This window comes from Oryzias latipes, chromosome 16 (assembly GCF_002234675.1).
Source record: "Oryzias latipes chromosome 16, ASM223467v1".
NCBI lineage: Eukaryota > Metazoa > Chordata > Actinopteri > Beloniformes > Adrianichthyidae > Oryzias > Oryzias latipes.
The window spans coordinates 7,978,489-7,993,600 of NC_019874.2; the positions used below are offsets into that span (position 1 = coordinate 7,978,489).

Below are 15,112 nucleotides of genomic sequence, written 5' to 3' on the forward strand. Positions count from 1 at the left end.
GACGACAAATAATCAACATTTAATCGAATCATGTTCAGTTATACATAGAACTGAATTGTGTTTGTGTGAATCAGGATCAAACTGCTCCAGTACTTTAGCAGGGTTCTGACACTTTACCAAAGAAGCAGAACTGTCTTTAATCAGAGGCTGAGACAAAGACCTGGTCAGAAAGAACGGTGACTCTCACTTCTTCCCTCCTGCAATTGTCGTGTTTATCTGTTGGTCCGTTCAGTTAAACACACATCCCCACAAAACGCACACATATACATGACTGGCCCCACATGCACAGAAACACACACACACACACACCCACACTAACCAAAATGCAAGGCCTCAAATGTGCAAACACACAATAAATCAGTACATGGCCATTAAGAAAAAACATTTTTTTGTGTAGTTGGAAACAGTAAACTTGTCACCATGGCAACACCAACACCGCCATGATACAGCCAGATGGCAATGTGGGTGTATGAAATTTACATTTACATGTTTACATCTCATAAAAAACCTTCCAGATATAACCCCCCCCCCCCCCCTATACATACAGTAAAGGTAGAGTCTGTACTTACTGTCTTGTATAAATCTGAATATTTGAAGGAGGATGAAGAGCCAGTTCCCATTCTTTGTTCTGTGTAAAACTGATAACTGTCCTCAGCCCTCAAGGCTTTCCTTCTGAACCATCGTAGAGGGATGTTTGTGTTTACATCGGTTTTCTTTCTGAGCTTTGCAGCTGTTTAATCTTTTCTTTTTTTGTTTTTCTAGCACAATAAACTTTTGAAATGATACAAGTTTTTATCAAACCATTCCTTCTGCCTTTGATTCGTTTAAAAAAATCCCCGTATGAAAGCCGAGTCTCCGTCTGAGATCCAAAAAGGTTTTCTTTTCTAAACTTTAGATAAAGAAGTCCGCCAAAAAGCTGCTGATTAATTTAGTCAACTCAGTCTGGATTGCCATGCTGTGAACCTTTTAACCCAAAATGTTGGCTAAAGCTACGCTACGCTGAAGTCAAAGACAGTTGGGGGGGGTGTTACTGTTTGTGGAGATGTGGGGCGGGGCGCTTCTCGTTGGGACTGAAGTAATTATCCAAAGTGGCTGCAGCAGCTCTTCTCCAGGTGAACACAGCAGAAGTGGGAGAAGGGGCAACAGTAATTATAAGCCTGGCTGTTGCTCACAGGTGGAGGTGGGTGGACATGTGGTGACCCCCCTCCCCCACGCTCGTTCACTCCAGCAAGAGATAATTGGCTGAGTTTAGAGCCTGTCTTGTATCTCAGTTTGATGAGTGTGCGATGGCCAAGTTAATTAAATCCCTCTGATTAATCTGTACTGCAGAGATTTCTATCTCAGACGGAGGGGTGGGGGCTTAGAAACTCCCACACCCTTCAGTGCAGTGACAGAACATGTCATTGGCAGGGTCCATATAGGAACATGAATGGTCCTCAGGTCAACAGAAACTTTCAAACGTACGTACATACAAATGTGTGGACAGATGCATGTGTCACAGAGGAAAATGCTGAGCTTGGCTGTTGAAATCAATTAAACTGAATCTGACCAGTCTGCATGGACATTTCTGCAAAAAAAAACAAAAAAACATAAATATATGTGTTGGTTTCTATAAGAGGCAACAGTAACCAAGGTGCACGGAGTCTATTTTCTGGAGGAGAAGCAAACTAGACGTGTTTTTATATGGAAGTTTTTCTGGAGCATAATTAAATAGAAAAGTCAATACCAGAAATGCTTTTTCATTTTCAAAATGAAGCTGCATTTGTTGACTCAAAATTAGAAAGAAAAAGCAATCCGCCAAACGCTTTTTCTGTTTCTTCTTCTACACTGCTTATTCTGTCACTTAATTAAAATGATAAAGAAAATGGTATTTGACATTTCAATTTCAAAAAGTTCTCTGGTAAATGTGTAGCAAAATTCATTTAGAAATGTCTAATTTGACATTAAAATGGATTTACAGAAATGCTTTTTCATTTTCACTATGTAACTGCATCAAATGACTCAAAAATAAAATTAAATGTCACTCCTTTAAAATTCTTTTTCATTTCCTTCTTTAACATCGCTCATTCTGTGACATAATTAAAGCAAAAATGCAAAGAGGGGATGGTATTTCGTTTTCACATCCACCCCGCAAAAACTGTAGCAAAACTCAATACCAGTGAGCATTTCCAGGGAGGATGTCTCTGATCAGTGCAGCCGGAGTCTTGGTGTTTGCGGAAGGGAAGGGTGCTTTGTAACGTTAACAATGACCAGCACCAAATTCGAAATAGGACAACTATTGCTGAAAGAAGTAGAGGAGGAAGGCATGTTCATAGGCAAAGAAAACAAAGGTGGAGTGTAGGACTTGGAGTAGGAACTTTAAATGTAGAGACTTTGTCAGAAAAAAGAGGAAAGATGCGTTGTGTCCGAATATCCACCCTAACCCCTAACTACAAAAAAACTATATAGTGCTGCTAGGGTTGTGCCGATGGACGATACCATCGTGACTGACTGGCATCACGATGGAGAGACACCATCGTGATGCCACGCCCCTGCCACACTGCGAGTTGACACCATAAGCCGCGGTTACATGTGCAAAATTTCTTGATCGGATCAATGATCGGATTGGAATCCAAACGTGTACATGGGCCCAGAAATACTTTTTCCGATTATAACAAACGTTCACATGGGTCACTCTTTCGGTCGGAATAAATCATTCGCACACGTGCAGTAGTATTTGAAATACCAGAAAAGGAAATGAGTTCCGCCGAGCGGCTATATACATAGACATCTGGCAGCTCGGTAACATACGAGATGATCTTCTAAACGTGCTTTTATTAATGTTACGGTTATTATGAAGCGCCTGTTTGCTCATCATTTTAATTTTAATCCGTGTGGTCAGTGCTTTTTTTATGTGGAAGGACGGAGCTGGAAGAAGACAGGGTTAGGAGAGGCTAACACGGGCTAACAACATTTAGCCTTTGATGAACATAAAATCCATGCGGGAAATTCTGCAATCTGCATATTGGCTGCACGTAAATATGTGGGAATAACATCAGCCTTTATTTTGTTAGGACACGACTGGACAAACAAATCCACGTTGATTGTTTGAACGGTTTCTACGGACTGAGCTACGTTTCTGCTTTGAACAGCTCACACACTGCCCCAAAGCCGCTGTTTGAGCTGACGGTTCGAGCTCTGCCTGGACACACACTTTTACCGGGAGACCCGGTTCTCCTGAGTTCAGTAACTCGTTCACCTAGAGCAGTCCGAAGTCTCCCACACACTCCGTCCACCGGTCCACTTGACTAATCAAGTGGACTACTTCTTTTCTATTTTGTTTTTTATTTTTTTCGTTAAAGTCACTTCCCTCAGTTTATACTGGATCATCGCGGATGAGTCGTTAGTTGGGAAATAAGATAAATAAAGAGTAATAAAGTAAAATAACGAATAATAATTAAATAACAACGAAAGATTAAAAATACCCCGCCCCCCGACGATATCATTGTCCATCCCGATGGTTTACTGCAAACATCGTCAACTGCCAATTTAAGGGACATCGCCCAACCCTACACTATGTAGTGCTGTGAATTTTGAAAGCAATTCAAACACCAAGCTCATTACTTTTTCTTTTTCTAACGCTGGATATGACGTCATCAATTTCAAGTTAAAATCTAATTAAAATGAGCCTTCTGCGAGTGTTATTGATGAGTCCACTGTCTTCTGAAGATAAAAACGTTGATGGTTTATCAAAAAATACATTTAAATATATTTTTGAGGTAAAAAATGTTCCAGCGCAATGCATTGTGGTCTATGTTCGTCGATCAAGTGAGCATTGATGCACACTGTTTTTTTGCAGAGACTTATGAGAAATTTCCAGGGCACTGGATTTATGAATTGTAGATTCGGACAGGACTACAAAATGGCGAACGCACTATATAGTGCACTATATAGTGCACTATATAGGAGTTAGGGTGGGAATTTGGACATAGCCATGGATCTCAAATGTCTTTAAGAAAGCAGCCAGAAAGAGAGCAGCTTCAAGATCATGGAGTGGATGGAAAGAGGAAGAGAGGAGAAGATACTGAGGGAGAGATTTGATAAGAATCTTCTGGAAGTGAAGAGAGTAGGATGAGACAGAAATTGGAAGTTAAAATTTGATGTTGTATGTTGTCAGTGGTTATACCGCCAGGAGACATATTAGAGTGGAGGGATGAAAACACGGATAACATCTTGTCCAGACATTGTAAACTGAAAGTGATCTACGTCTGCAAAGGGGTGGCTTGGGAGAGTGTAACCAGGAAGCCAAGGACAGTGGTGTGAAGATGACTCTAGTGCTGAGAAAGATGAAGAGAATAATGGGAGAGCAGAGGACCATGTGGTGGAAGGTGAAAAAAGAAAAGTGCTGTGTGGCTTTTAGGGAGGAGCTAAACAGGATATCAGGAGTTTCTTCCAGATAAATGGATAGGTAGCTACAACTACAGTGATCAGAGTGACTGGGACAAAAATAAATGGTGTGCGTCTGGAATGAGCAAAGCAGATAAGAAGACTTTGAGGTGGAATGAAGAAGTTCAGGAGTGTTATGAGAAAAAGTTAACCAAAATACAGTGGGATACTGAGAGGACAGAACAGCAGACAGGAGTACAGGAGTGCCTCAGTGCTGGTAAGTATGAAACAGGCTTGCATTTGGTGTTTAGCAAAAGTCCTCTTAAGTCTTTCAGGAAAACTTGTATATAATTGATTGACAATGTTATCATTTCTGTCTTGGGAGATGATGCCTCCATGAAGGGCCCAGACAGCCGTTGTTTAGGGACCTCCTACACTGACTCCACGCTCAGTCATTCTTGGAGTTTGGAAAAGCTGAGGTGTCCTTTGACTGTCTTTTTCTCCTCTGAGTCACTCCTACATTAAAAACATCTCTTCAATTAAGCTGAACTCCGGGAAAGGAAAGGATGTAGTGATAAAAAATCTCCATGTTTCTTCTGGAGTAAAGTTTCTTACAACTGCGACAGATCCAGCACCCTGGGAGCTGTTTTTGGAGGCAGCTGCTGCACTCTGCCTGTTCACAGGCTGGAGCGGGACACCAGACCCACTATTTACTCGCTTATTTGTGATTTCCCACTGCCTCGGGTACCGGCTGGCTTCCCGCCTCAGCCACAAATGCAACATCCTGTTTGTGTGATGCCATATCGTTGTTGAAAGAATTCATCTCTTTACATATGGCTGGAATGGGGCGCCTCTGAGGACACAGCAGAGAATACGCTGAAGTCCCACTGGAAACAGACAACTGCCTGTCTGTAAACGCCTCACTACCAAGGAACATACATGTCTGGCAACCACAGCATATCGTGGCCTCAAACCCCACAACCCTCAGTTAGGCCTCTAAGCTTTGCTCTTACTGTCTGAGTGAGAGCTACCGATTTAAAAAAGGAAATGTTAAATGAACAGAATAGTTGAGAGCAAAAAAAATCAAAAGATGCCTCCAGCAGAGTAGTAGAAGAAAAACAATGCACCATAAAAACAAGGGGAGAAAGAGCAGGAGGAAGAAGAGGATGGAGGAGTAGAAGACTGGGGTGTTTGTTATTCTGAAGCTGTAAGAGTCTAGCTGCAGACGGAGCGGAGGGGCCATTTAGGAGCAACTGCGTCTTGCTGTCGGAGTAATTAGCATGGGGGCTGTGGCTGTATAGGAAAGTAATAGTACATGGGGGATCGGCAATGAGAACAACTCCCCTCATTTGAAGCCAAAGGTTTAAGGTTTTTCATGGAAGATGAGTCATTGGTACAGGCGGACATCACACAGACATCAGAGTTCAACACTAGCTGGATTTCATCCCTTCATGTGCACATCCAGACTTCCCAAGGTGCAGCTCATTTTCATTCCTCAGTCATGTTAACATGCAAATATTCTCCAAAATCACCTTCCAGAAGTCAACACAAACACTGGCATTCGGCTTGAAAACAGCAGCTGACGATTAGAAAGTTTACTTTTGACTTTAAAGACAGAAAATGGCCAACAAAGTGGACAAAAACAGAACAAAACAGGAGTCTCAGCAGATCCAGGGTTTCAGTTTTGGATTTGTTAGTGCCAGAGTCAGATCTGACTAAGGATCTGATCAAGAGAATGCCAAAAGTGTGCAAAGCCGTAATCAAATCAAAAGGTGGCTACTTTGTAGAACCTAGAATATGACATATTTTCAGTTGTTTCACACCTTTATGTGTTAATTCCTAGTTTTGATGCCTTCAGTGTGAATCTATAATTTTCAGTCATGAAAATAAAGAAAACTCTTTGAATGAAAAAAAATCGCTGCTCTATCTTTTACAACAAAGACCAAATGTGAACTGCTTCCCTACTGCTCTGGCTCCCCCAGTTGCTCCAGTTATAGAGGCATTTGAAGGTATAGTGGAGTCCAAAGTGTTTTTAAAGGAGGAGCCGTAGCGATTTAGGGTTGGCTATCCCTCTGCTGGTAGGGTGATACGATTGTGGTGGGGAGGAGAAACAAATTTCCTAACGTAGGTGTGCTCTGAAGCACAGGAGTCTACATTTAAATGTAAGTAATGACTTGTTTTTGCATGACTTTTTAACCTTATAAAACCCATATTGGTATTTTCCAAGCGCTAGCAGCTACGCGCTAAAGTGGCTGACTGGCGGCTATTGATGACATCATCGAGCGGTAGTAAGGTCCGGATTTGAAGACACTACTTTTTCAACATCTCTCCACTTGGGGGGCTAAATGTAGGGGTAGGGAGAAGCTGTAGGGACAGGGAAGCAATTTGGATTTGGCCAAACACTTTAAGTTCATTTCATGGGAAACACATTAAAGGAAGTACGCCATTTTGATTACTGCAACATGAAGAACATTAGAAACAAAGAGAATCTGACGCACCAATGATCACTGGTTCCAATTGAGACTCTAACCAGTTAACTTTAGGAGACAGATTTGAAACTTTCAAAATCCCCCGCAGGAGGGGAGGGGGTATTTGTGACGACTTTATGATGAGGACTCCAATTTAAATTCCAGTGTGTGGACAGATTGATCCCGACTCGCATTAGTCCATCCTAACATGAGTCGTTTCCATTGTCTGTATAAGCAAACTGGACTGAGTGACCTGTCCCCATTATGTTTCAAACAGCAGTAGACACTGGTCCTTAAAAACACAAATCTAATAGACTTCTGAAGAGAAGCAGCTATAACTCAGTCATTCTATTTGTCAGAATAACCAGTCTTGCTCTACTAACGTTTATTTTATCATGTTATTGATAATCCTCACTTAAAATTTTTTTTCTTTAGTGCAAGTTATTCAAGTTATAAACGGTCGAATCAGATGCCTCAATAAAAGTAACGTTCAAAGTGTTTGATCAATTTTGTGTAACCCACTTTCAAGTGGTTGGGGTGTGGCCTTCCAACAAGATCACACCTGATTGGAGAGAGTAGTTGCCACAGATATCTTGACTTAGACTGACTCAGACCAATCACTGCGTACTGATGATTTCTGGTTCCAACATGGGGTTCATATCGTAAAAAGAAGTCGTCTAAATTGATGTCAGTTGGTTGGAACAGGAAATAAACCCTTTTCTATAGGTGACATTACACTCACTCATTCCAGTTCTCATATACAGTTGATGCGAGTTTAGGGACCTTAACCCTGTCAGTGCCATTGAACCCACCTTTTCAGGTTTGTGGAAGGTATGTAAATTAACCCAAATGAAGGTTAATGGAGGATACATACACGGGTGGTTCTAGAATTCAGGGTAATTATTGAGAGTTCGTATGGGACTGATGAAAACGCTCAATCCAAGGGTCTGCTGGGATCCAAAAGCATTCAGCTGAACAGCCGTCTCCAACGTGATCATCTTCTGGCATGGATGGTCTTCTGGGCCCAAAGCAGCAGGCCGACTGCCCTGCTGCTTCCTGTGTCTTTACGCAACCCCTGTTGCCAGTGTTGTTGCCATGGCAACAACTGCACAAATGGTTTCTGAGGCAGTGTTCAGTCTAATAATAACTAATTGCACATACGAAAATCCCACATGAAGACGCTGCCCTGTGCCAGATAAAAGTGAGGCGTTTCTGAGCGGCGCGGCGTCGTCTGCCTGCAGGCTGCGTCCGGCCGCATCGACGTTGTGTGCTCGCCATTGTGCTGGTTGTGGAAACCAATGCTTAAACAGATGCTAACCTGCAGATGCATGACCTTCTTGGGGGGGGACATGGTAACCATAGTGACAGCATAGACCGGCTAACATTTACAAGTGTGCTGGAAGGAACATCCATAGCTGGTGTAGCATCTGAGGAGAGGTGGAGGTGGTGATGGGGTGGGGGGGTAACCGTATGTCCATCATCAGCTGTGTCTGAATCACATCCACACCTCTAGTGTGAACATACGAGCCTGCTGCGTGTGCAGATGGAAAAACACACCGACACAAAGGAACAGAGACTAGAGGAGCTCGTGCGTGGAAGCCCGCGTGAACCTCTAGCATCATGGCTTTGGCATGTCGAAACGGAGAGAAGACAGGGAAGGAAGGGGGAGGGAAAGGCGGGAGAGGGAGGATCTGTTGATATGTCAGACACTGACGCCCTTCGGCGAAAAATGAAAGAAAGAAGGCTGATGCGTTCCCCCAAAGCCTGCAAAACACCTTTAGCGTCAAGGAAGGAAAGGGAGGCTGGCACACTTACCATGTCTGGGTTTAGCCGGGCTAAAATGGCGAAGGTGGACAGTCTGTCACACACGCACTTGGTTCGGAACGAGTCGACAAGCACGGCTTTGCAGCCTTTGGCAGACCAGGATCCGAGCAGAGAGGAGCTGCACACACATTCACACGCACGCACGCAGGCAGGCACGCACGCACGCAGACAGGCGCGCACACACGCACAGAAAGAGAAAAAGGGATGCGGTGAATGAAGACAGTTCCAGCCAAAGGAGGAAGAGAGCGGTTCAAATCCGCAACGATGCCTGGCTTTTACTCCATTTTACATTCCCGCGGCTGCAGCGCAGAAGGTGCAGAGAGCGACGCGTCCGCGCGCGCTCTGCCCGCCTGCATGAACGCACTGCAGCGTCCGCATCAACCCGCACGCCGCTCTGTCACCAGCAGCCTTATTCACATTAATAATGTCAAGGAGGCAAAGAAAGTCATGGATTCCTCTGAGACCTAGAAGAAAACATCTTTTCTAGTCAATAGAAAAAAAAAAGACAAATGTTTGCCAAAGTTTGTCCAATAAACAATTCTCTTGTGATATAGAGTATATATATGTATATATATATATACTTTTGCATCAAATATGTGACACCTGGCATCTCCCCTGTGTCACTTCCCTTTCAGTGTTCTAAGAAAATGTTTGATGCACTTTTCCATTTCTAGGAACTGTCTACCTACCACAAAGCCAAACATGTATCACTAAGTGCTCCCACTCTGTCATGCCCCTCACAACAACAGCCATTCAGCTCAATTGTCCAGCAAAGCGGATAGACAAACTAAGCAGCACTGACAGGCAAACGGACGAAGAGCTGCTGCTGCTGATCTTCTTCTTATCGATTTTTAGACTGAAGTGTGTTGAAGTCACAGCCTCATAGCTCTTATCAACATGATAAGGACGCCTCCTTGGATTCCAATTTCTTTCCAAAATATTAACTCATTAATCATAGCTGCTGTCCAAGATAGATTTTAATTTTGCGCAGAACAGGCTTCCATCAGCCCCCAGCTCAATACCCCAACAACAGAAGATTGGATGTTTCGTCCTTGCTTTGTCTCTGTCCTGTTTTTCTCTTAATTTCTTCCCTTCATGTCTCTAAAGTGTCGCCTTTTCAGGAGAAATCTGCTCAACAATATGAAACTCAACAATTTTTTTTTAATAAATCAATCCTTAAGCAATTAAGCAAAACAAAGCTAAACTTGCACAGACACGAACTACATTATAATTCCCTCCCTACTCCAGAACTACTACAAAACTAAATAATGCTGTTCCTATCAATGGAGATGTCAAAGTCTGCTCTTCCAGATTTAAGCAGTCTCTGAAATATTTAATTTTCAATTTTTTTTTATTTATTGTTACCTTTGAACGTTTCTGGTCATTTCAGTGAGCATTGTGGGCTTTCTTTCTTTAACTGAGGGGTACCAACAATTTTGTCCACCACTGTAGGTAATCAACACGAACATTTTATGATGACTTTTTATGAATCCACAATGTTCAGATGATGAAAACGTGGATGTTTTATAACTAAATTAATCTTCTTTTCAACAGAAACTGTTCAAACACAATGCATTATGGTCTATTTGCCAATCTATCGAACATCAATGCACACTGGTTTTCGCAGAGACTTGTGGGAAGTTTCTAGGGCACTGGATTTTTGGTTTGTAGATTCAGACAACTATACCATTATGTAGTAGTGAAGGAATTCAGACACAACCTAAGTCTTCAAAAAGACAGCGGTGTCGGCTCCACATTTCGGTCGAAAAATTACTCTTTTATTTGGTCCAAAAAGAGTAATTTAACTGGTGACCCATAGTTGCAGTTTTTATTTCCATTTTAAGCTTTAAAACTTTAACACTGGAGATGTGTCTGTCAAAGCCTGCTTTGCTTTGACCGTAACTCCTTACACGATCAACGTGAATCAGCTGATCGGCAGAGAAAAGCAGCTTTGTGCTGCAAGCAACACTTTAAAGCGTCTTTTCTCCAATATGCAACTTTGATAATATAAAGTATTGTGTAACGGCGCAAAGCCACTTATAGTTGATTAAGGAATGTAAACACTGGAGCTAAATCTCCGATGTCAAAGATTTAATAATCTTGTATTAATATCCTTTATGAAAGGAATAAAACGATGATCTGTTTTGTGCCATTGTAACCCTTGTGCTATCCTAGGCACTTTAACATTGGGAGTTGGGTCATCTAGACCCACTAGACAGTGCTCTGAACCTTTTTTCTTCAGTGATTTGTGATCTTCACTGGTGTCCATGGATTACATGAAATCTTTCCACCTTTATCCACCTTTGTCATGGTAGGGAGAACACGTCAATGTAAGGGTGGGGTCATCTAAGATAGCACAAGGGGTTAAGCTCATCTTGCAAAAACGTTAATTCATATTAAAACGTTTTAAATAAAGGTGCTAACATTCTGAAATTTTGTATAATTTCTGTTTCTTCTCTGCAGTCAGGTCCCCCTTCATCTGCCTGGTAGGAGATAAAGGGTTCATCAGGCTAAAGGAGCTTTCAAACATGTTCCAATCTAATGCTCACTACTCCAAAAAGCCAATGTGGATGATAATATCAATTTGAGCAAAGCCCCTGCAGAGAACCAAACCTTCCTCCTCAGCAGTATTCAAGCTTCTCTAGCACGAGAAAACCTTCCATTTCTACGGGATCTACGTCAACCAGGAGAGTTTCTAAAGTCATGTTACCCCCCCCCCCCCCCCCCCCCCCAAAACACACACAGTCAATTCAATGGGTAGACCTATGATGAAGCTTACACCCCACCCGCACCCCCCGACACCTGCGTCAAAGTGAGTTTATGTGTAAATGAAAGAAACCTGCAGTGCAAATGGACTGCAGGATGAAAGTGCTTTAAGTGCTAAATAAATATAGTTCTCTGCCTTTTCAGAGTCCGCTTCCACCTTTCAAGACATTTCTGATCTTGCAGCAGGAGTGCAGACTGCAATCACAGCTTTAGTTAGATGTCTGGACTGTGGAGCGTCGACAAAGGCGTAAAGAAAGTGGGAAGGAAGCGGAGGATAAAGCCCTGCTTGGATCAAGCTGCAAACACAACCGTTAAAAGGTTGTTTCAGAGTTCTGTCCTTCATATCAGGTGCTGCATGCGGATAAGGTCAGTCACTTTCCTTTCCCTCAGCGCTTCCCAAATATAAATAAATATTGCTCCTAATGTCAAACATCTTGGAAAAGGCCACTTGTATTTCTCAAATACAAACATAGTGAATGTTTTTAGTTATTATTTGCATCTTTAAACCCCCTACAGTCTAAAGGACACTTTTATTTTGCTACAAATGTCTTTACTTTCCGAGATGACTACCTTTCATTTCAATATTTACTGCTCTTTGAGGAGGAAAACATAAAACTCAGACTTGGAAAATCCGTTTTGACAAACGTTTTTGAGTGATCTATGGGTGGGTGGGGGGTGGTGGATGGGTGGGCACTAAAGTGAGGCTTGTCTTTTGTTTGGACCCACAGGAGAGTTCCTGAGACCCTGAAGCATCACCACTGATCCCCTACATAGACCTGTTCCTAAAAGTTAGAATATCATGGAAAAGTGTTCATTTCCATGATTCCATTTAAAAAAATTTGACTTTCATAGAATATAGTAGACTCAGGGTCCAGGGTTTAATTGATTTCAAACATTTATTTATTTGATTTTTTTTCTTTTTTTACATAAATTGGGGTTCCAGCTCATAAAACCCCAAAAACAGGATTGCAGAAGACTTTTGGAGAAATCTCCATCGACTTCTCAGTTTTTCTTTATACAGAAAAATACAGATTATGATCACATCAAATTAACTTCAATTTCGTTACAGTGATGTTGGATTGAAGACAGCAGAGTTTACAAATACTAGCTCTGGACATTGCAGCCCAAATCCTGACCGACTGTGGAGATTTCACTCTGGACCTCCAGCAGCTCCTCACCGCTTGTCCTCCAAACCCTTTGACCTTGATTCCCAAATGAGAAAGACACTTTCCTTTCATCAGAAAACAGGACCTTGGACTTCTGGCCAACAGTCCAGTCCTTCTTCTCCTTTGTCCAGTTGAGACATTTTCTTCGGTGGTCCGGACTCAGAAGTGGTTTGTCAGCTGGAGGTCGTCTCCAGAATGCGTCTGAATGTGGTGGTTTTTAAAGCTGTTCCTCCACCTCATTCCACTCTCTCTGGAGGTCTGCAGGTTCTTGAATCTTGTCCTTTAGATGATCCACTGAAGCCCACGGTCTAGTCATTAGCTGCTGCATCTTCTCCTGACACATTTTGTCCTTCCTTTGGACTTTCTGTGTATCTACCGTATGTGGACAGCGCTCTGTGAACAGCCAGCGTCCTTAGCTAGGAACTTTTGTGGCTTACCCAGACTATGGAGGGGATCCATGATGGTCTTCTGGAAAGTTATCAAGCCTGAAATCTTTCCTCATGACATCATGACCATTTAATAACATCTGGGGAAGCTGTGCAGGTGATTTGAGTTTAGTAGACGATTAGGTGGTGAAAATCTGTTTCAAACATTCACGTCATGCAGAAATTTAGGCAGATTTTTCCACAGTTTTCTGATTTTCTGAAATCCTGATTTGGGGGATTTCATTGGATCTGAGTTTATATTTTATGACAGTTTTTTTTTTAATGGAAGAATGTAAATGAAAACAATTTTCTATGATGTTTAAATTTTTTGGAAAGGGTCTACAAACCAAAAAACAGTTGTGTTTTCCCTGAAGAACATGGGCTGCTGGAAGGGGTTTGTCTGTACCAAGGTAACCGGGTCTGTTCATTTGGATGTTATTTACTGTAAGACCTGTAAACATTTCTTTAAGCAGGTTTTTAATACAAGGCGTGACTGCTAAGATACTGCAAAAGCAAATTTTGCTTAATTAAATAATGCAAACTTAATGCAAACTTAATGCAAATTTATGAATTCCTCTGAAAATATTTTAGGTTTCTTGCTTAGATTCTGCAAACAAATGCTGATAAATACAAGCCCATGCTTTATATTTTTGATGTATATGAAAAGAGTTATTTTATAAAAGTTCAAGAGTTTTTTTCATGTTTCTGTCATAACATTGCAGTGTGCACAGCTCAATATCCACTTTAGCTCACATTAGATTATTCCTTTGAATGTCTGGAACACAAATGTGTGCAGCCATCTAAATGCAAATGTCCAAACTCACGAGACGGTAAAACATTTTTCCCTTTTGCCTGTTTTTCTCGTTTTACTTAAACAGAAAATCCAGGAAGTGAAATAGTAATTGTTTAAAAACCCAGAAAATCACTGAAATTGAACGTTTTAATTTGCATCTTTTGTTCTCCTCCGCACTCAGTGGGCCCCCTCCTCCTGGCGCCGTCTGCACGGCCCCACTCTGCATGTTGACATGTGGACTCGAGTTGGGAGGGAGAGGAAAGATCCCGCTGAGTGACATTTTTAATTTTCCACATGCTGCATCAGTGTTGCAGCCGTGACAGCAATGGCGCTGCATAGTCTCAGACAACAGCTGTTGAGATGTACAGCAGGCACAAACACAGCCGTCCTTCACTGGGAGGCAGCTCATCCATGAGAGAAAGCGGGAGTAAGACAGCGGCCTGGAGACGTCCTTCTGAAGTCATAAAAGCCAATATACTGATGTGTGAGTTAAAACAGAAAGAGATTCCCATCAGTCCCTGTTCTATTTGCTCTCTTTGGCACACTTTCTTTAGTGCTGTTGCTCTTAGCTGTTTATGCAGCGGTTATTTTGCTATGGTGTCAAACATCAAGAAAAACAAAACAAATGGATAAAATTAGAGGGGAAACCCAAACCTGCCACTTTCCTTAAATGATGAAGGTTAAACTGCTGCATCAGCCTTTATCGATACTGCCTGACAACTCTCTCCGTCTGTCAATCTATCAATCTATCAATCTATCAATGTATATCTAGAAGGGGGCTTGAATCCTAACAGAAGGTATTGGCTCGTCTTCTTTACTTACATATGCAGCAGAATGGTGATCTGGTTTGGTTTAAGGTGTATTTCGTTTTAAACAGGATTTATGTGTACTGCTGTTAAAAAGTAAAAAACAAAAAGACATTTGTTCTACGTGACAGACTGGCGACCTGTCTAGGATGCCCCCTGCCTTCGCCCACAAGTGGCCGGGATAGGCTCCAGCAGCCCCGTGACCCCAAAAGGGAATAAACGGAAGAAAGTGGGGAAAAATAAGACATTTACATTTTATTTATTATTTATTACTAGAATGTAAACAGTATCCTGTTCTTTTGACAACCACAACTCATCAACTGTTGACACAGTTGCTGTTGATCCAGTAGACTCAAGTGAAAAAAAGCCGCCTTGCACTGACATGCAACACTTTACAGCAGTGAGGTGTTTACTCTATCAACGTAAATCAGCTGATTTTATTCAAGTTCAATCATAGCAGCTGGACTTCAATTCTTCCAGTTGCTAACTTCATTCAACT

General features: G+C 42.0%; 1 protein-coding gene across 7 annotated transcripts in view; it reads right to left on the reverse strand.

Moving 5' to 3' along the window:
- adgrb1 (adhesion G protein-coupled receptor B1) overlaps window positions 1–15,112 on the reverse strand; it is a 186,575-nt gene that overhangs the window by 37,426 nt on the left and 134,037 nt on the right. For all 7 annotated transcript variants that reach the window (XM_023963830.1, XM_023963834.1, XM_023963831.1 and 4 more), the window contains exon 18: window positions 8,649–8,775. In XM_023963830.1, the coding sequence (XP_023819598.1) occupies window positions 8,649–8,775 (127 nt within the window). The remainder of the gene's footprint in view (window positions 1–8,648; window positions 8,776–15,112) is intronic.